At 40.2% G+C, this 20,439-nt stretch overlaps 1 protein-coding gene across 6 annotated transcripts in view; it reads right to left on the bottom strand.

Annotated features, from left to right (window-relative positions):
- Positions 1-20,439, bottom strand: part of DYM (dymeclin) — a 399,581-nt gene that overhangs the window by 312,776 nt on the left and 66,366 nt on the right. For all 6 annotated transcript variants that reach the window (XM_045164045.1, XM_044934602.1, XM_006075242.3 and 3 more), the window contains one exon: positions 13,281-13,353. In XM_045164045.1, coding sequence (XP_045019980.1) covers positions 13,281-13,353 — 73 coding nt within the window. The remainder of the gene's footprint in view (positions 1-13,280; positions 13,354-20,439) is intronic.

Below are 20,439 nucleotides of genomic sequence, written 5' to 3'. Positions count from 1 at the left end.
CATACAAGGCTAGTGGGAATGTAAAATGATGAGGCCACTACAGAAAGGTTTGGCATTTACTCAAAAAGTCAAACACAGAGTTACCACATGACCTAGTAACTTTACTCCTAGATACATACCCCAAAGAACTGAAAACCACATCCACACAAACTCTTGTACATGAATACTCACAGAAGTATTATTCATAATGGCCAAAAAGTAGAAACAACCAGAATATTTATCAACTGACAAATGGATAAACAAAATGTGGTATATATTCATACAATGGTATAGTTTTCAGCAATAAAAAGAAATGAAGTACTAGGGCATGCTACAACATGGATGAACCATGCTGCACTATGAATGAGGACAGATACAAAAAGCCACACATTGTATGATTCCATTTATATGAAATGTCTACAAAGGGAAAATCTATACAGACAAGAAGCAGATTAGTGGTTACTACGGGCAGGAGGGCAAGGGAAATGGGGAATGACTGCTAGTAAGTAGAGGGGTTCTTTTGGGGTAATAAAGTTCTGGAATTACATAGCAGTGACAGGTTTACAACTTCTGTGAGTTTACTAAAAACCATGTAAATAGATACTTTGAAAGGGTAAATTCTGGAGTACCTAAAGTATATCTCAATACACTTTTAACTTAAAACAAAAATGAGAAAGCTCTCTAAATGCTTGTATACAGAAACTGCCAAGATAGACTGCTAACTGAAAAAAGAAACTTCAAAACATTGCATAATTTCCTACCTTTTACATGAATACAGGGGGAAGTAAGAATCTAAATTCATAACTGAATATACACGCATAAAAAAATTCAGGAAGGATACATAAGAAACCAAGCACGAACAGTGGTTACTATGGAGACAAACAGGAGGGCTGGAGATGGGCAACAAGGACAGGCAGGAGACGGTTCATGTGCACTTTTATGGGATCAGTATTTGAACAACATAAAGGTATCACCTGCTTGAAAATGAAATTAATCAAGAACTAACAATAGAGGATTATCATAAATGATAAAATCAATCTTTTACTGATTAAAATCTGATGACACTGAAATAAGAATAAACAAAAACCTAAAACATACTGCTGTATGCTGAATGAGTCACTGTCCCCAAGTTAGAAAACGGAGGCTCTGCTTCTAAGTTCTCTATTGAAGTTACTCTGTTCACTTCAAAAAATAAGTCCCCTGGGTCTCAGTTTTCTTATTTGTAAGTAAGTACATTAGGCAAGATGATCTTTAATGTCAATTCTTGCTGTAACTTTCTATAATGTTCAAAAAAGGAATTCAAGGCAACATTATACTCAAAAAAAACAAAATTTTAAATCTATTAATTGGGCTATCTTAGGTGCCAAATAATCAGGGAAAAGAGCCAAGACAGGCCAATACTTGAAAGAAACCAAAGTTCCACCATGCTGAGTGTGGTGGTTTTTAAAAGTTGAAAAATGTTTTAAGCCAACAGATCTTTCTTGTTTTATGTCCTTGTATAATCTTCAGAAGATTTTCATTACACAATCGCCAAAACAAAGTCAACTTTAAAAAGCCAAAATGTTACTTCGGCTGCCATGTTATCCCAAGAACTTTCCACCATCTGGGCTGGAAATGTCCTAGAACAAACTACTGCTGGAGCAAGTTATTAATTTCATGTGAAGAAAAAAAAAAAAGACAGGCGCCATGACCTTGCACTGCTCTGCTTGGGCAGAGTGGAACACTTGGATAAAGACAAAAGCCTTCATGAAATGGGTGTTAGTGTTGGCTGAGGGCAAAGTCAACGAATGTGCAGGAAAAAAACATCCTCCTCTGACTTACTACTGGATAAGAAATTGACAGTACTGTAAATGGAACATAAGTTTAGTAAAAACAACTGACAAGTTCAAAGAACCAATACCAAACATTAGAAATATCAATGTCATGCCAACATGAAGATTTCAGAAGTAAAATATGAGGAAAGACTAAAAAGTGGTATATTTCAGATACTGTCAATAACAGAGAAGTTTTGAAGTTAAAAAAATTCAAAAACATGGTAATACTCAATTATAAAAGTACTAACAATGGAGCAGAAAGTACCTGGACATTAGGAGTCAAGAAATCTGATTCTAGTATCAGAAATGTCATTCAATTACCTTTATCAGTCACCTTATCTGTCAACTTCATCATATGTAAAATATTAATGGAGTGGATCAAATATATTAAACACATTCCAAGTGTTTACGGTTTCTCAAAGAACTAATGCTATATATGTAATGATGCATCAAATGGATGAAACAGCCATATTATCTTCTTGAAATAAAGCTCAACCAAGAAGAGTTTTTAGAAAATTCTAAAAAATCAAAAATTAAGATGCACTGAGAGGTGGATACACAATAATAAAGCAAATATACTGAAATTGTAAGATGGGTATCCAAAGTGCAATTACGCCTGCTTAAAAGTTCCATCACAAACAAGGAACAATTAGAGAAAAAGAGCTCTCAAAAATTAGAAATGACTGCTGAACTTTCATCAAAACTTAGAAATGGCTTTTAAATACATGAAAAGATATCCAACCCCACTTGCAATGAGAGAATACATGTAAAGATCATTAATATGATTTCCATTTTTGTCTCTGGACATGGCGTATCTCTTTTTGGTGGGTTCCAGCATTCTCCTGTTGAAAAATCAACAGCCAGTTGTGATTTTGGTGCTTTGGCAGGAGAAGATAAGCACACGTCCTTCTACTCTGCTGTCTTGATTTCTACTTTTAACTTACAAAAAATCTATAATATACTATATTGGCAAGGCTCTGTTAAATGTTTTTGGTGGAACTTATAAATGATATACTCCCTTTAGGGAACAAGTTTTTACCAAATTGACTATATTTTTATCAAATTTTAAAATGGTCACACTTAATTCCAATTCTAAGACTTATATATGTGCATAGATGTATCAAGTGAATTTATATACACATACTGCATCCACTGAAGTATTATTCCGATCTAAAAAGACATGAGCTACTAAGCCATGAACACAGAGGAAACTTAAATGCACATTACTAAATGAACAAGGCCAATCTAAAAAAGCTTGTACTGTAGATTCCAACTATATTATTATCCACTCTATTATTATAGTTGTTTAATCACTAAGTTATGTCTAATTCTTTTGTGACCCTACGGACTGTAGCCTGCCAGGCTCCTCTGTCCATGGGATTTCCCAGCCAAGAATACTGGAGTGGGTTGCCATTTTCTTCTCCAGGGGATCTTCCCAACCCAGAGGTTGAAGCAATGTCTCCTGCATTGGCAGGTGGATTATTTGCCACTGAGCCACCTGGAAAGCCCACAAGACACTCTAGAGAAGGTGAAAATACGGAAACAGTAAAAGGATCAGTGGGGTGACCAAGGTTTCAGGGGGTGTGAGGGATGAACAGGCAGAACACCGAGCAATTTTAAGGCAGTGAAAGTATGCTTATGAAACTATAATGATGGATGTTGTAGCTGTTGTTCTTCAGTCGCTAAGTCATGTCTGACTGAGATTCCACGGACAAGAGTACACCAGGCACATGTCATTATACACCTGTCAAAACCCACTGAATGTACAATGCAGCAAGAATGAACCCTAATGCACACTATGAGTTGGGTGATAGTGATACATCAATGTAGGTTCATCGACTATAATAAATGTGCCACTATGGTGAGCAATGTTGACAGCAGAGGAGGCTATGTGTGGGAAGAGGGATACGGGAATATTCTGTACTTCCTGCTCAGTTTTGCTGTGAATTTAATATTGTTCTGAAAAGTAAAGCCTTTAATTTAAAAAAATGAAATACTGTTATATTATTTAGATAAATATATAAAGGTAAGATAAGGGTAGAGGTGTATGTATAAACCATCAAAATAGCTAATAATGAAAAACATTGTCTCTGGAGAATAAAGAGATATAAGACAAAATCGGTTCTCAGCATAACCCCTTTGTGCTTCTCAATTGTCTTCCCAAACCCTATGCACATACACATTATAATCTAAGACAAGTACATCAGCATCAAAGACCAGCTTTAAATATCCAAAGGTAATGTAATCTGGATTATGCCCCCAAAAGAAACAACTCTATAAAGAATTAACTTATTGACACATAAGTAGGACAAAAAATTTAAAAGGAAAAAAAATCAACTGTTCATTGGTAGAATTAAAATTCAGTTATTAATGTTAAACCAGCTCATTCATATTTTGCAATACTTGTACTAATAACAGGAAAAGAAATTAACGAAAGCATCCTGTACCAGTCTTGCTTTTATATTTTTACTTTTATTAATTTACCGTGGCTGCACCGGGTCTCTGCTGCAGCCCACAGGCATTCCCTGCAGCGGGCAGGGGCTTCTGGAGCCGTGGTGCACAGGCAGCTCCCGTGGCAGAGCACAGGCTCCAGAGCACTCAAGCTCAGCAGCTGCAGTGAGTGGGCTTCTCCAGCTGTGGCACACGGGCTTAGTTCCTCCAAGCCATGTGGGATCTTAGTTCCCCGAACATGGATCAAACCTATGTCCCCTGAATTGGAAAGCAGATTCTTAACCACTAGACCACCAAGGAAGTCACCAGTCTTGCTTGTATAAGAGTAAAAATTCTTTGAAGGCAGAAATTCAACATTTTCAGGGCTGAGTTATACACAAGAATCCTACAAACTGACTTTAGGAAAGTCACTTCCTTTCTCTCTACTTCAGTGCCATCATACACAAAATGAAAATGTATAAGATAAGGGCTTTCCAGGTGGCACTAGTGGTAAAGAATCCGCTTGTCTATGCAGGAGACACAGGTTCGACCCTTGGGTCGGAAAGATCCCCTGGAGTAGGCGATGGCAACCCCCTCCAGTATTCCTGCCTGGAAAATTCCATGGACAAAAGAGCCTGGTGGGGCCACAAAGAGTCGGACATGACTGAGTACATGCGTAAGCTTAATTCCTGTTCTAAAAATTCAATGATTATATACCTCTATAGAATCTATAACTTGCAAGGAAATATGCAAACACAGGCAAAATGTCAGGATTCAGGACTCTGCTCCAGCTGCTGCTAGTCTCTCACACCTAATGCCAGGCTACAGCCAGTCCTCCAAAGCAGTCAGAGAAGCTCCTTGAAACAGCCTGACACAACAGTAACGTACTTCAGTTCTCACACAAAGGATTCAGCCTTGTTCTTTTGAATCTTACACATCCTGTTTCCTATGACCACTATACTTGTTAATGACCAAGGGCTATTAGTTTCTACTGAGAAGTTTAAAACAGGAAAACTAACTCAGAACAAAACATAGTCAATGCTTTTCTTAAACACTTACTATGTGTAATGTGTGTGTTAGTCACTCAATCGTATCCAACTCTATGCAACACTATAGACTGTAGCCCACCAGGCTCCTCTGTCCATGGGACTTCTCCAGGCAAGAATACTGGAGTGAGTTGCCTATCCCAGAGCCAGAGGATCTTCCTGACCCTGGAATTGAACCCGGGTCTCCTGCATTACTGGAGAAGGCAATGGCACCCCACTCCAGTGTTCTTGCCTGGAGAATCCCAGGGATGGGGGAGCCTGGTGGGCTGCCGTCTATGGGGTCGCACAGAGTCAGACACGACTGAAATGACTTAGCAGAAGCAGCAGCAGCTCCTGCATTACAGGCGGATTCTTTACCATCTGAGCCACCAGAGAAGCCCCACTATGTGTAAAGCAATACACTTTGGCGGTGGGGGAGGCCTATGTCAGTTTTAGTTGCGGAACCTGGGATCTTCGTTGCGTCATGCTGGAGCCTTCGTTACTGCACACAGACTCTACTTGTGGTGTTCGGGCTCAGCAGCTGTGATGTGTAGGCTCCAGAGCACATAGGCTTCAGAAGTTGTGTCATGCGGGCCTAGGTACTCCACAGCAGTGTAAAATCTTAGTTCCCTGACCAGGGATTGAACCCGCATCCCCTGGATTGCAAGGTGGATTCTTAACCACTGGACCCCCAGTGGTTATATACACTTTTATATAATCATAAAGCATTTTAAAATTTACAAAAGCATTTTCGAGTGCTTTACTCTGGTCTTCAACACAATCTTAAGCAACAGATCCTTGGCAGTGAGAATCCTCGACAGACCTCATCCCAGGATGAGAGGCCCCCTCCCAGCTGCTGGTCCCTCTAGGCAGCCAAGGTCGTGGTGTATTACACTATTCATCCCTCAATGGCTACATGAGGTGATCTCCAAACTGATGCACTTCAATCTCCACATCTAAAATATTAAACCGAACTAGATGCCTTCAAATGTCTCTTCCAAGTGACAGTCTATGATCTATGCACCTCAATTTTAAAATGAGAAAATTGAGGCCAGAAGTGACACTGCTGATGAGTGATAAAGCTAAGATTCAAACACTGGCTTCTGGATTCAGAGTTAATGGGTTTTTTTCCTACTATAAAATGTCTCTTACATGTCTTGACAATAGTCAATTATGTGACTATGAACAATATGAACAAATGTAATACTAACATTTGTGGTACTGGATATATCTCAGTCAGATTTCTTCAGTAAGCCCAGTAAAGATTACATGTTAAATTTTTTTAACTAGGATTACCCCACCTCTGGAAGCACCAGAAATCAAGTTTCAAACTAGTAAGCTACTGTGAACTTAATTATGTCTTGGTATTTGAAAATGCTATCACCTTTAATTCAGTGCTTATAATGTCTTGAATACCTAATCCAGCCAGAAATTTATACTAGATATTTACAGCACCTAAAATTTAAATGCTGACTTCTTTTAGCCACCCACTCTGTTGAGGCTGGATTTGACACGAGTTTGGGTATCAACATGCAGAGCTACAGAAAGACATTTTCCCAACAGTTAGGCCCTTCACTGCCAACACGGGGTCTCTAGTTCTTTCACTCTCAAAGACTTGCAGACTTCATAAAGGAACTGTTAACAGCTTTTCAGGTTCTTGAACCACCTATTTATCATTAGCACCAAAAGTTTTCAACATTCAAATTTTATAAAGTATGACATCTAAGCCAATATCAACACCTGTGAGTCAAATAAATATGTATTTTATATCATTTTATTACACTTCATAAATCCAGCAATGTTAATTTTATAAATAAGATTCTTAACAGTTCCATTCCTCCCCAAATACATCCAAAATGGATATCAGAGAAATTAGCTCTAAAATATATGTTTTATGTTCTTATACATTTTAATAAAGAGAACCTTAAACATAATCAACATTTAGTCCTTCTAACATGCAAGTCTTTACTTCATCAAACAACATAGCTTCTCTAGCCCTAGCCTCCCACAAACCCTCTGCTCTAATCAAATGAATCTACTTGTATTCCCCAAACACATGATATATACCCCAAAGGTCCCTATGCAGTTCCACTCTGCCTCCTTGAAGGTCTGGCCACAGCTCATCACTACAGCCCCAAATGACTGCAGCATGTATCAACTGTTCCTCTCAGTGGGCTTTCTATGCATCCATCCATCTCTAAGCTCTTCCAAAGTCATGTCTTTCTTTGCTCAGGGTCTAACACAGTAAACAGACATAGCAAAGTATATTCATAATATCTATATTTTTGCAGATTAACTTAATGAAAAAGAAATTATTACACTGTGAAGGGATAATCTAAGGACTGCTGCTGCTAAGTTGCTTCAGTCGTGTCCGACTCTGTGCGACCCCATAGACGGCAGCCCACCAGGCTCCGCTGTCCCTGGGTTCTCCAGGCAAGAACACTGGAGTGGGTTGCCATTTCCTTCTCCAATGCATGAAAGTGAAAAGTGAAAGTGAAGTCGCTCAGCCGTGTCCAACTCCTAGCAACCCCATGGACTGCAGCCTACCAGGCTCCTCCGTCCATGGGATTTGCCAGGCAAGAGTATTACTGAGATATAATACTGATTTTCCCTAAACTAAATGGCCCCAGACTAGTCAGCATTTATAGCTAATTATCTGAGCTCCAATACTTTGGCCACCCAATGCAAAGAGCTGACTCATTAGAAAAGACCTTGATGCTGGGAAAGATTGAGCGCAAGAGGAGAAAGGGGCGACAGAGGACAAGATGGTTGGATGGCATCACTGACTCAATGGACATGGGTTTGAGCAAACTCTGGGAGACAGTGAAGGACAGGGAGGCCAGGCGTGCTGCATTCTATGGGGTCACAAAGATTCGGACACAACACTAGCAACTGAACAACAACAATCTACCATTTCCTTAAATGTTGTGAGGTATGATTTCTCAGTGTTTCAGTTTCTGGCTGCCCCTCCACACTGCTAACGTCTATAAGACACCTAGTGTTTGTAATACAATGTACCAGAGTCAGACATGACTGAGTGACAAACACTTTCACTTTTTTCACCAACTGCAAGGGGCTTTGAGCCACTCTATCTGCAATAGACTATCCCTTAGCACAGTACCCTGTTTCCATATAGACCACATGATGAGCAACAAACAAAACATTTAAGCACACTGAATAGGTTGTGCCCCCGGGACTTACTCATTCAACAATTATTTTTTGAGTCCTCCACATGCCAGGCTAACCTCAATACTAAGGGGACAGAAGTGAGCAAAACAAAGTGCTGGCACAGGAAGAGCCCTTGTTTTCACATTGCTTTCATTCTATTTGAGAAACAAAAAAACATGAAATAATAATATGAAAAGTAGTGATAAGCATATGGACAAAAAAATAAAGCATGATGAAAGGACAGACTATGAAGGGGTGCTATTTTAGGGCAGGCAGAGCAACTGTTTCCAAGAAGTCGAACTTTGAGCACAAGGAAGGAAGCTTGAAGGAGGACAGGACATGAGCCATGCAGATGTCTGAGGGAAGATATTCAAGGCAGGAGAAGGAAGGTCACAGGCCTTAAAGACAGGAGTGGGTTGGCAAATAAGTTCCAAATTAGCAAGAACACCAGCGTGACTGAAGCAGAACGAGTAACACGGACAAGGCCAGTAGATGATACCAGGTACCTCCTGCACTTGAGCAGCAGACTAAGTCCCATCTCACACACACACACACACTCCCCCAGAAAAGGCAGTGAAGGCAACTGGTTATGAATATCACATCTTTATCAATATATAACTTACGACAAAACTAGATAAAGTTTCTTAGATTACAGAATTAAAATATCTGCCCATCAGGGCCAGGCTGAGAATTAAGGAGCCCTGGTCCTTCCTCCTTATTGAGTTCACAGGTTAACAAAGGAGAAGACACATAAATGGATCTCAGAGGAAGGGGCCGGAGCTCACAGCAAGGCCCGCTTTGAGCAGACCTCCTAGGACCGTCCAGATTGGGGCCCAGAGAAAAGGAGCAGAGTCTGTTCTCAACAACAGCCTCACTGTAAACAGCTGAGAGAGCAAGCTTTGACAGAAACAGCAGCAAACAGAAAAGGAAAGAAACCCTGCTCAAGCTCTCAAAATAAACTCTCTTTCATAATAAGAAAAGCATCCTAAGCAGTCCTCGAAGCATCAAGTACTGGGCCCATCCAACATTGCTGCTTATGCTGCTAGGGCCCCACCTAAACATCACTGGGTACTGTCGTGGGGTCTCCATCCAGCCTCCATGGTAAAACTGGAAGACCTCTACCAGTGTCCCAAATTCTAAGTGTAGTGCTTTCAACTCTAGCCTGCCAACCATGTTCCATTTCACTCTCCATTAGTATCTTAAGAGACATACTTTTATCATATCTTATTCCTCTCCCATTCAACTCCTTGAGATCAAGAAGATACAACAGTAAAAAGACAAAGTTTTACTTTTGAAAGACACTTTAATTCTAGTGGATCAACCCAATACACACTGAAAAATGTCAAGTCACAAGACCATGTGTGACTTAATCTTTCTTTTAAATATATTTATAAAAGCTGAGAGGTATGGGGTTAATAAGGAAGGATTCCCAGAAGGTGTGCAATTTTAATCTGACACTGAAGATTAACACCTCATTGAACTAATATTTTATCAACAAATCCAAACTGAGAAGCAGAATCCACTTACAACTTAAAAAATTTTTTCATTACAGATGAATTCTTAGAAATTCTAGGAGTTTACCACAGTTGATCCTGTTCTCCTAATGATGAAGAATCAGTTAAATTAAATTTACAGATTTCTAAATTCTTGTAATCACTCTAGTTCTTGGTAATCACTTGCATTCAATATTAACAGAATGATTTCAGAGTCTCAAATGTTTAAGCTAGAAAAGTTTTGAATTACCCACGAAGGCCATTAAAATTAGATACCTCTTGCTATTCAGCCACTAAGGCAGCACATTAAACTTCAATGTTTATAGCAAGACAGATGATAGTCAGGTGTGTCAAAGCATCGCCAGTTTTCATAGGTTAATATGACTCCTTAAATTATAAGCTGATCCATATGGTTATAGATGAAACATCTGAAGAGGAGTTTGGTTTCACATGGAAACTGTTACCAAGACAAACCTTCTTGTAGGATGGAGTTCCAAGAACATTAAATCATAAGAAATTGTTTCAGCAGCTGGTTAAAGCTGAGTGTACATAATACAAGACATCTGGTTGTCTGTGCATTTTCAGTTCATTTAAAAAGTATAAACACATTAAAACACTGAAATGTTTGATATATTACAACACTGTCTACTTGCTCTCCAAGTGTTTAAGTGGCTGGTCTCTACACTGTATTCACGGCTTATTTACTATCTAAGGGGATTTATCATTTCCATCCCCCTTAACTTTACCACAACATTTTATCAACAACAGTAACAAAAACAAGGAACTTATTTAGGATATATATGAAATTGCTGGTATTTGGTAATAACAAATGTAATAGAGGTGGTGCTGTTTTTAAAATTAACATCAGGAACACAAGAAGCCTCACACGTACTATAATAAACAAATGGCAGGCAATACACAGGGCTTCCCTGGTGGCTAAATGTAAAGAATCTGCCTGCCAACACAGGAGATGTGGGTTCCATCCCTGGGTCGGGAAGAGCCCTGGAGAAGGAAATGACAACCCACTCCAGTATTCTTGCCTAGGAAACCCCATGGACAGGGGAGCCTGGCAGGTTACAGTCCATGGAGTCGCTAAACAATCAGATCCGACTTAGCAACTAAACAACTGACAACAAGCAATATGTCCCCTCCCACACCTGACCATATGTAACAGAAAGCTAACCACAGTGGCTTAACCAAAGTAACTGTTTGCTCTTTTAACATAAGAAGAAAATCAAAGATAAGCCATCAAGGGCTTGTGTAGTCCTTCCACAACATTACCAACACCCCACGCTCCTGGGACACTGTTCTTTCTGTGTGGCACCCATCAGCCCAGATTCAAGAAGGCCAGAGCACTGCCTCCACATCCAGGTAGGAAGAGAAGGGCCAAGGGCAATGAGCTGAAGATACATGCTCTGCAAGCTCCTGACTTCTGCTTACGTGTAACTGGCCCAAACTGTCATGGAGCCACATTTAGTTCCCAAAGAGCCTGTAAACTAAGCTGGGCACACACTTACCCCAACAATATTGGAGAAGAAGGTGAGAAAGGATACCAGGCATGTAAAGAACTGTGTCTGTCATAAGAGTTCCACTACCTGGGACACCTTCTCCATGCCCTTTCCCTGTCGGTGATAACTCAGTTCTCTCAGCCCTACCTTCCAGACTGCACGTGACCAGACCAGGTCACAACAGGGTTTGGTGGTTCTCAGGTCTAAGTCTATAATACAATAAACCTATAATACAAGGGTTTCTCTTGTGGCTCAGCTAGTAAAGAATCCACCTGCAATGTGGGAGACCTGGGTTCAATCCCTTGGGTGGGTAGATCCGCTGGAGAAGGAAAAGGCTACCCACTCCAGTATTCTGGCTTGGAGAATTCCATGGACTGTATAGTCCATGGGGTCGCAAAGAGTTGGACACAACTGAGCAACTGTCACAATACAATTCTGAATGCTGCGCTCATGCACAACAGAGGCCTGTTTTCTCACAAATACCCATCTTTCCTTTTGGGCCACAGGCAAGGGGCTTATTTCCAACAATATCTCCAAACAGACTGAGATTTTGTGATGATAAATCTTAAAACCTACTTTTTCATTTCAAAAAATAACTCCTCTAAAATGTGCATTCTCGAGAATTCCCCATTTGTCCCGTGGCTAGGATGTTGTACTTCCACTGCAAGGAGCATGGGTTAGATCCCTGGTCAGGAAACTAAGATCCCACCTGCCATGTGATGTGGCCAAAAATAAACAAATTTTTTTAAATAGTAAAATATGCATTCTCAATAGTAGGTGTGAGAGATCACCCTCCAGTGGGTGAAAATTGGTTTGTCCAGGGGTGAAAAACTTCACAGATATTATAATGATATATGGCCTTCCAGAAAGTCATAGCATATAAACATATTCAGTGTATCTGTAGTATTCAAATTTCATTAGGACTCTGGGGAGGCAATTCAGAAAAAAAAAAATTCTAAAAAGGCTCCTCTGAGAGACAAATAAGGTTGAGAATAACTGTTTTAAAAGTAACAAACATTTTGAATTATACAGGAACTGCATTCAGCTGTAGTAACAGAAATCTAGTTATAACAGTGTAAACAAGGTCTATTTTTCTTACATGAGAACTCCAGGGGTGGGGGCAGGAAGGGGGTAGTGGTAGATCTTTGTAGTAGTAGAGGTAGTGGTTGAACTTTGGTTCAGCAGCTCAATGCCCTCAAAGCAGACTTTGCTGTAAGTCTCTTAGTTCATGGTGCCAAGATGTCCAACACAACTCTAAGGAGATCTTGCCCACACTCTGGTGAATAGGACAGTGGGCTCTCACAGATGAAAATATAAATATGTCTCTTAGGTGAGTCAGGTCCCCGTAAAGAGCTGTGCCTGTAAGTTTCACTGGAGGACTTCCCCCTACATCTCACTGACCACATCCAGCTTCAAGAGAAGCTAGAAATAGAAATCCAACCTCTCCAAAAGAGGCCAGATATAAAATCCAGAAGCAAGGAAGAAGGGAAGAATAAATAATGGATGGACAAAGAGCTATATCTACCATGTATGTATCAGATTCATACTGCTTTTCTCTCAAACTCTAGATTAATTAAATTTAATTAACCCTAGAATTAATAGATTAATTCTGTGCTTATAATATGCTTCACGTTGCTAAAGAGTTTATTTTCCCCTCAACAACATAAAATTCGTGTGTTGATGACGGGTCACCAAAGTCTAACTATTATCACGCAAGACAGCAAGAAGCCCATGGATGTACACGGAGGCATACATAAAAGTGATACATGAAAGTACTACAACCCACAAACTCTTCAACACGATCAATTAGCATCTTCAATACACTAAGAAGAAAAAAGTAATCCTGGCTTAGCCAGAACTTACAAGAGTGGAATATCAGTGATTAACTGCATCAAACAGCAGAGCAATTCTTCCAAAAGATCTTCTGAGTCAGAACCTGGTGAGACATATAAAAAAATTTTTTTAACAAAGTATAAAGTAGAATTCAGTTGTTTGGAAGTTCAGTTTTCATTTCTAATGAGAATAATCATTATTACAGAAACTCAGATACTAAGTTGCCCTCTGAATAAAATCTATACGCTGAGCAAGTTAACATCTATTATAATCTTCATCTAGTAGAGGAATTTTGAATGCCAGCTATTAATTATATTGGTTTTAATGTCTGAAGGCAACTATGACTTCAATAGACCAGCGGTTTTCAAATTTCTTATACTGTACTATGTCTTTTCAAATAAAAGTTATACTGAAGTCAAAGTATATAAAATAAAAACTCAAGCTGCTCCAGCTGTTTTAAATCAGAAATAGACTACCTGCACTTCTTTGCCCAATGAAAATCTGACCTTAACCTTGATCTCCTTGCAGACCCAGAAGTGCCTTCTCTGAACTCATGGAGCCCCACTGATTATAGATTGGAACCCACTGAGAGTCTAAACACCTCTTTACAAAGAGCCAAAGTCAAAATGGCTTTCCCAAGTCACAAAGTAAGCAGCAAAGGTTGGTTGCAAACTACTCTTGCAACAGAAATGCTCCTATGTCCCAAACTTCTCAAACCTAAGTGACTTTCTAACTTATGAAGTCCATCAGGATCACATGTGGCTCCCAGCTTTGGACGCTGCTGCTGCTGCTGCTAAGTCACTTCAGTTGTGTCCGACTCTGTGTGACCCCATAGACGGCAGCCCACCAGGCTCCCCTGTCCCTGGGATTCTCCAGGCAAGAACACTGGAGTGGGTTGCCATTTCCTTCTCCAATGCATGAAAGTGAAAAGTGAAAGTGAAGTCGCTTAGTCGTGTCCAACTCTTAGCGACCCCATGGACTGCAGCCTATCAGGCTCCTCCATCCATGAGATTTTCCAGTACTGACACCTATATCTACGAAATTCTTTCTTCCCTCAGTTTCTATGACTTCTTTCTAACCCACTACTTTTTCATTTCACTCCCAGTATCCACTTCCTCAGAATACCCTTCAACACTGGCACACACCCAACTCTCTTGCTCACCCTAAATTAAAACAATCATCTGCACAGCATCTATGCCTTGTGCATCAGTCTGTTATTGTAAATGCTGGCTGCATTATCCCAGAGCTTTTGACTACAAGTAAAGCAGGCCCCTGCAGGCCCCTATTGGACTTTGGGGCTTCCCAGGTGGCACTAGTGGTAAAGAACCTGCCTGTCAGTGCAGGCAGATGCCAGAGACAAGGGTTCAATCCCTGGGTCAGGAAGATCCCCTGGAGGAGGGCATAGCAACCCACTCCAGTATTCCTGGAGAATCCCATGGACAAAGAAACTTGGTTGGTGGGCTACAGTCCGAAGGGTCGCAAAGAGTCGGACACAAGTGAAGCAACTTTGCAAGCACATATACATGCACTGGAGTTTGACCCTCTTACGGGAAAAAGAGAAACAGACGAAGAGTTTGGCACATAATGTACACTCAATACATGTTCACTGAACTGAATACAGGTGTCCAAGTCCAAATTTAGCAGTTGCTTCTAAAACATCAAAGCACTTGGCATCTCAAAGAGAAGTTTAGCAATTCTTTTTTCTAGACCACAATATCACCTGGTATTCAGTTTGAAGAAATTCCTTCCTGCCTTGCCATAAATAGAAGTAACTGGCACAGCAGCCCTCTGAGAGGTCAGTGCAAAGCTTGAAGAGAATATTAAATCATACTGAAGACATCAATCAATGCTAAAAAGAATACACAGCAAGACTCAAGTTCAATAACCACGTTAAGTCTCACTCTAGAAGCAGTAGGTCACTACCACTTAGCTCAACAAGTGGAAGAAAGTCAGAGCCAACTCAATCTTTCTCCTCCAGAGCTGTCCAACATGACCCATGCGAGTTAATAACCTATTCCAACAAGTGGTTTGTGGCAAGTATTAATAATATATACTCAGTATGTATTTGCTGAACTGTCATTCCATGCCTTACCCTAGAGAACGTGGTGACCCAGACCCAGTAACCTTCAGAATCACTCACTGATTTCCTAAAGAACATTTTAGACCAAATAAGTTGACCAGTTTACTAACATACCCCTGGTTTAGCCAAGCAGCCTGCACAAGTTTTTTAATTACAGAGGTGAGGGAACAAGTGCTCAGGACCCACAGATGGCACCTAATTGGATTTTTTTTTTCCCTCCAGGAATGTAAACACATCTAAATTTCAAATTTTAAAATGGTGACAAAGACCTCTCTTTGGATCCATGTGCTATCCAAATCATGACTTCAGTCAAGTTAACAGCCAGTTAACTAAGGAGTACATTCACAGCTTCGTTATCAATGTAATCCTAATGAAAATAATGTTGATAAATCCATCTCATACAAGTAAAACATAGCATTTCAAGGCCAAAGTTCTAACAAAACTAAAGATAAGAATAAGCAAATTCCAAGTGAAATTTCTGACAATTTCCATTTACTAAAACAAAAACATTCTTGTATAATACTATATTCTTATTTCTGGGGTTACTCTAGAAGCAAATAATTGCAAGGCAAGTGAAGAATGATAAGATTTGACTGCTTATCAGGCTTTACATTAAGCAAGTCACTCATACTGCCTTATTTTCCACGCATCATTTATCACTCAGCTTCCATATGAGGCCAAACATCTTCCTTAGTTTCAATTAAAAGCAAGTAAATATAAAACTCACCTGCCAAAAATTACAGTAACACATTCATGCATTTCTTACAGTTTGCAGGTCCATGACAAAGTAAATTGATGTCCTCTAAGTAAAGGACTTTGCAGAGATTTGAATGTGTTTACTGTATTGTGAAGTTTTACAAACCAGAGTTGTGTGTGTGCTTTTTTAAATCTCTTAAAGAGTTTTAAATTGCCTCTATAGCTCCAGCCAAATATTTTAATACTTTAAATCATAAACATTCCATTCTCTCTAGCCCACATTAATCCTAACAATAACTCTTAAGGAGTAGGTATCATCATCATTTCACAGATCAAGGCTCAAAGAGGCTATTTACCTACAATAAGTGGCAGAGTTCAGATTTAACCTAAATTCAGACTTCCAAAGGGAGGGTGGGGGTGGAATTTACAAATTACTTTTAAAGACCCATTTCTATACAAAGCTAGAAAAAAAAATCCAGTCAACCAATCCAAGTGTCACTGAAGACCCTACAAATCCCTGGTGAGTATTCTGAGCCACATTAAGGAAGAGACTGCAAATACCACAGATCATTTTACACATCAAGGTGATATCCTACACAGCCATCAATACATACTCAAGTCCTTGACTTAAATATCTCAAACAATGAATAAATACAATCTTTTATTAAGAATATTTTGCAGAACAAGGCCACTGAAACCTCACCCCATCCTTGAGGTTCTCCCACTTTAAAGCCCAAACGCCACTTCAGTAGTCCCTAGGAGTATCAGCAGAGGGAGGCACAAACACGAGAAAGCAAAGATAGAGAAAGACAAGATTTCTGGTCACTCACAGCTCTAATGGGCTTCCTTTGTGGCTCAGCTGATAAAGAACCCTCCTGCAGTGTGGGAGACCTGGGTTCGATCCCCGGGTTGGGAAGATCCCTTGAGAAGGGAACGGCTACCCACTCCAGTATTCTGGTCAGGAAAATTCCATGGGGTAGCAAAGAGTTGGACACGACTGAGAGACTTTCACGTCACTTCACAGCTCTAATAATCTATACCTGAAACTAAGCTGTGGTTGGTCCCTGTTAGTGCTTTCTGTTTGGCACCCATTCGGTATCATACAGAAGACTCAACTGTCTCATTTTGACCTTAGGGAGAGAACCAGAGATGATAAAACATTGTCATGATAAAATGCCTCCCATCAGAGTCAGAAGGATGGCAGGTGTGGAAGAAAGGGAGAAAAGAAAAATTTTTACAGCACTTACTCAAGGAAGGGGAAAAAATATCACTGATAGAAAACTAAGCAGCAACCAGAAAAAAGAAACATACGGGTCACTTAAATCAGGTTACACGTTGTTACTGAAAGGAATATTAAAAGACAGAGAGCAAATGGCTGCTGTTTTCTTTACATTCAGAAAGTCAAACTAGGGCTTCCCTGGTGACTCAGTGGTAAAGAATCTGCTGCCAATGCAGGAGACACCGGTTCAATCCCTGATCCGGGAAGATACACCACAGCTATTAAGCCTGTGCTCTGGAGTCCATGAGCCACAACTGCTGAGCCCACGTGCCACAACAACTGAAGCCATGTGCCCTGGAGTCCGCAACAAGGGAAGCCACTGCAGTGAGAAGCCTCTGCACCGAGACTAAAGAGTAGCCCCCACTCTCTGCAACTAGAGAAAAGTCCATGCAGCAACGAAGACTCAGCACAGCCGAAAATAAATTAATTAATTAATTTAAAAGTCAAACTGTCAGTTTCTCAATGCTGCCCAACACTGTGCTAATACAGGTACTTAAAACTTGAGAATTAACAGAGCCGCACTCCAAAGAGGACTTGAAAGTTCAGAGCAAAAGACTCTTAAAATGAAGACACATAGCTAGATTACACTTATTACAAACTCATACTCAGAAAAATCATGGTTTTTCTGCGGGTCTAGGTTACTGTCTATTTTAGTTGTAAAGCTAATACTGGCATTATCCTAAAGTGTTAAAAATCATACTTAAGCTTCTAATTAGCAAAATCAAACATGCCTCCATAAATCAGTTAAGGAAAAGCAAATGGATTCACTGTTCTCTAAAAATAAAACTGGTCTACATTTCCATGCATTACAATATTTATAAACCTGTGTCCTACCCATTCCAATAAAATCTGCAATAATTCTGGTTGAGTGCTATTACTGTGGTCAAACAGAAATGCTTCTGTTTACCCTCAAGGATAATACAGTCTATGAGATTTCATCATAAAATGTGCTGTTAGTAAAATTTAATTCATTCTATTCCACCGATTACATAAAAGAAGGGGAGAGAAAGAAATACCATGAATCACACTCTCACCTATTATATGACCAAAAACAAGTCAAGAATTCCTAGAAACACTTTATTTTTCTGAAAAGTCAGATTATAAATCTTATAAGCTGAATATTTTAAAAGAATAAATCTATGCTAAATCTACACTTTCTTTTTTCTCTGAGCCACATTTTTCAACTATTGTGGGGGTTTTTTTGTATTATTTATCCATAACTAATGAGATTAAACTATGAAGTTTTATGTTAAAACAAAAATAAAATACATATCACTCAACACAACTGTGTGCCCCCAACACAATTTCTGGTTTATCGGCCCCAGGTGTAAGGGACCAGAGCAAACGGAAAAAGAGCAGTAAAGGCCGCCATCGTGGGAGCCTAAGCACCTCCAAACACACCTCAGATTTGGAAGGTAATTCCAAAGAGCTTCAAAACAGTTTTAAGCCAGACGTGAATGTGAAGGAAAGTGGTTGTGTTCCAGAGGTGTGATTACAGACTTTTTTTCCGTAAATTTCCATCTCATATAATTTTTTCTTGTTCGTTTTGGTCTCTCACAAATCGTAAGTTTTCTCACCTGTATGGGATCCTTGGCTCCCACTGCCAAAAGCTCCAGGTGCAGAGGCACAGCCTGCCACGCGGGGGCTGCCAGCAGAGGGCTCTGAGATGCTTCACAGAAGGGCACCCAAATGTCAGTTTCTCTGAGTCTTTCCCTGTTTTTTGGTTCATTTATTCAGAAGAGTATCCACTTATGGCAGGAAAGGAAGTGGGGTGGGTAAAACCCCAGTGTCAGCATTCTAGAAGCCAAGTCAAGACGCCTTACTCTTACATGTAGCCTCTTCTCCCAACCCTGTTCTCCCTACACCACTGCCTCCACCGTGTCCGAGAACTTATACAGGGAGGCCCCGCTGGTCCAGCCTCTATAGAGAACAGATTTCAGTATTAAACTGGGAAAGGGGTGGTCCCACGAAGCACGTCACAAGAGTAGAGACCTTCCAGTCAATCCCCTTGCTTGTCTGCCTTTGGAGACACCTGGCACTTCCAATTCCTAAACCTCTCCAGAGTTCTGTGGCAAGAACTGGCTTATTTCCAGAATTCTCCAACCCTGAAGGCATTTAGCTCCCAGCTTTCAGTGGTCAGTTTAGCTCAGCATCACTCAGTTTTCCAACTTGCAAACTGTGATTAACACTGTCTCCCCCTCTTTGTCTTTAACCTAATAAATTTATAACTTGTTCAAAATTCCTTTACTTATCTTTTCTGGGGGTTTCAGGAGAGAGCAAAGATGATCATGTATATTTAATCCACTATGCTTGAGAGCAAGTCCTACAAAATAAATAATTTTAAAAAATAAATATGGGGGAAGGGAGGAAGGCTCAAGAGGGAGGGGACATATGTACACATATAGCTGATTCACTTTGTTGTACAGCAGAAACTGACACAATATTGTAGAGCAATTAGATGCCAATAAAAAATAATAAATGAAAAAAAAATTTTAACATATATATATTGAACTACTCTGTGCCAATAAAACGTACTCAAGCAAGCCTTTTACCTGGACTTGACAAGTCTCTTTTCTAATCTGCACAGAGCTGTGCTAACTGGTTCTCAGGCCCCTCAAGCCCACAGCCCCTGCTCTACCCAGCTCTCCCTGCCAAGGCTGCCTCTTTTTTGCTTCTATCTTCAGTCTCTCAATATCCAATATCTTCCTTCATTTGAAAAATTCGTTTTAAACTTTGTAAGAAACTATAATTGCCTTCCACTGGCAGCAGTACTGTGGAGTGGTTACTCCAAAGAGCCCTCCTGTACAAAAATAATGAGTTCTTGGCTAAAATAAACTCTTCAGTGCACTAATGGGCTTCCAGAAAGTAAAGGAAATCTCCCAAGGACCCCAGCACCATAACCAAAAAGAATAACCACAAGTGAACACTCTGTGGCTTGAATCTGAAGTAAAACACTGAGCAAGAAGCAAACTCTTAAGGACAGGGTGTCCCTGAGGATGAAGCCAGCTACTGGGAGACCTAAGCCTTCAGCCTGGCCACTGGGACACTGAACTTGACAGCCCCATTAAGCCAAGAACTGCTAAGGGAGACTAAAGTGGTCGGTGCTGCGGTCTCTGGGTCCCTTTAGAAGCAAA

The sequence above is a fragment of the Bubalus bubalis genome, chromosome 22 (assembly GCF_019923935.1).
Source record: "Bubalus bubalis isolate 160015118507 breed Murrah chromosome 22, NDDB_SH_1, whole genome shotgun sequence".
NCBI classification, from domain to species: Eukaryota; Metazoa; Chordata; class Mammalia; order Artiodactyla; family Bovidae; genus Bubalus; species Bubalus bubalis.
Note: the sequence above shows the minus strand (reverse complement) of the source record. Positions and strands in the feature narration are given on the sequence as shown.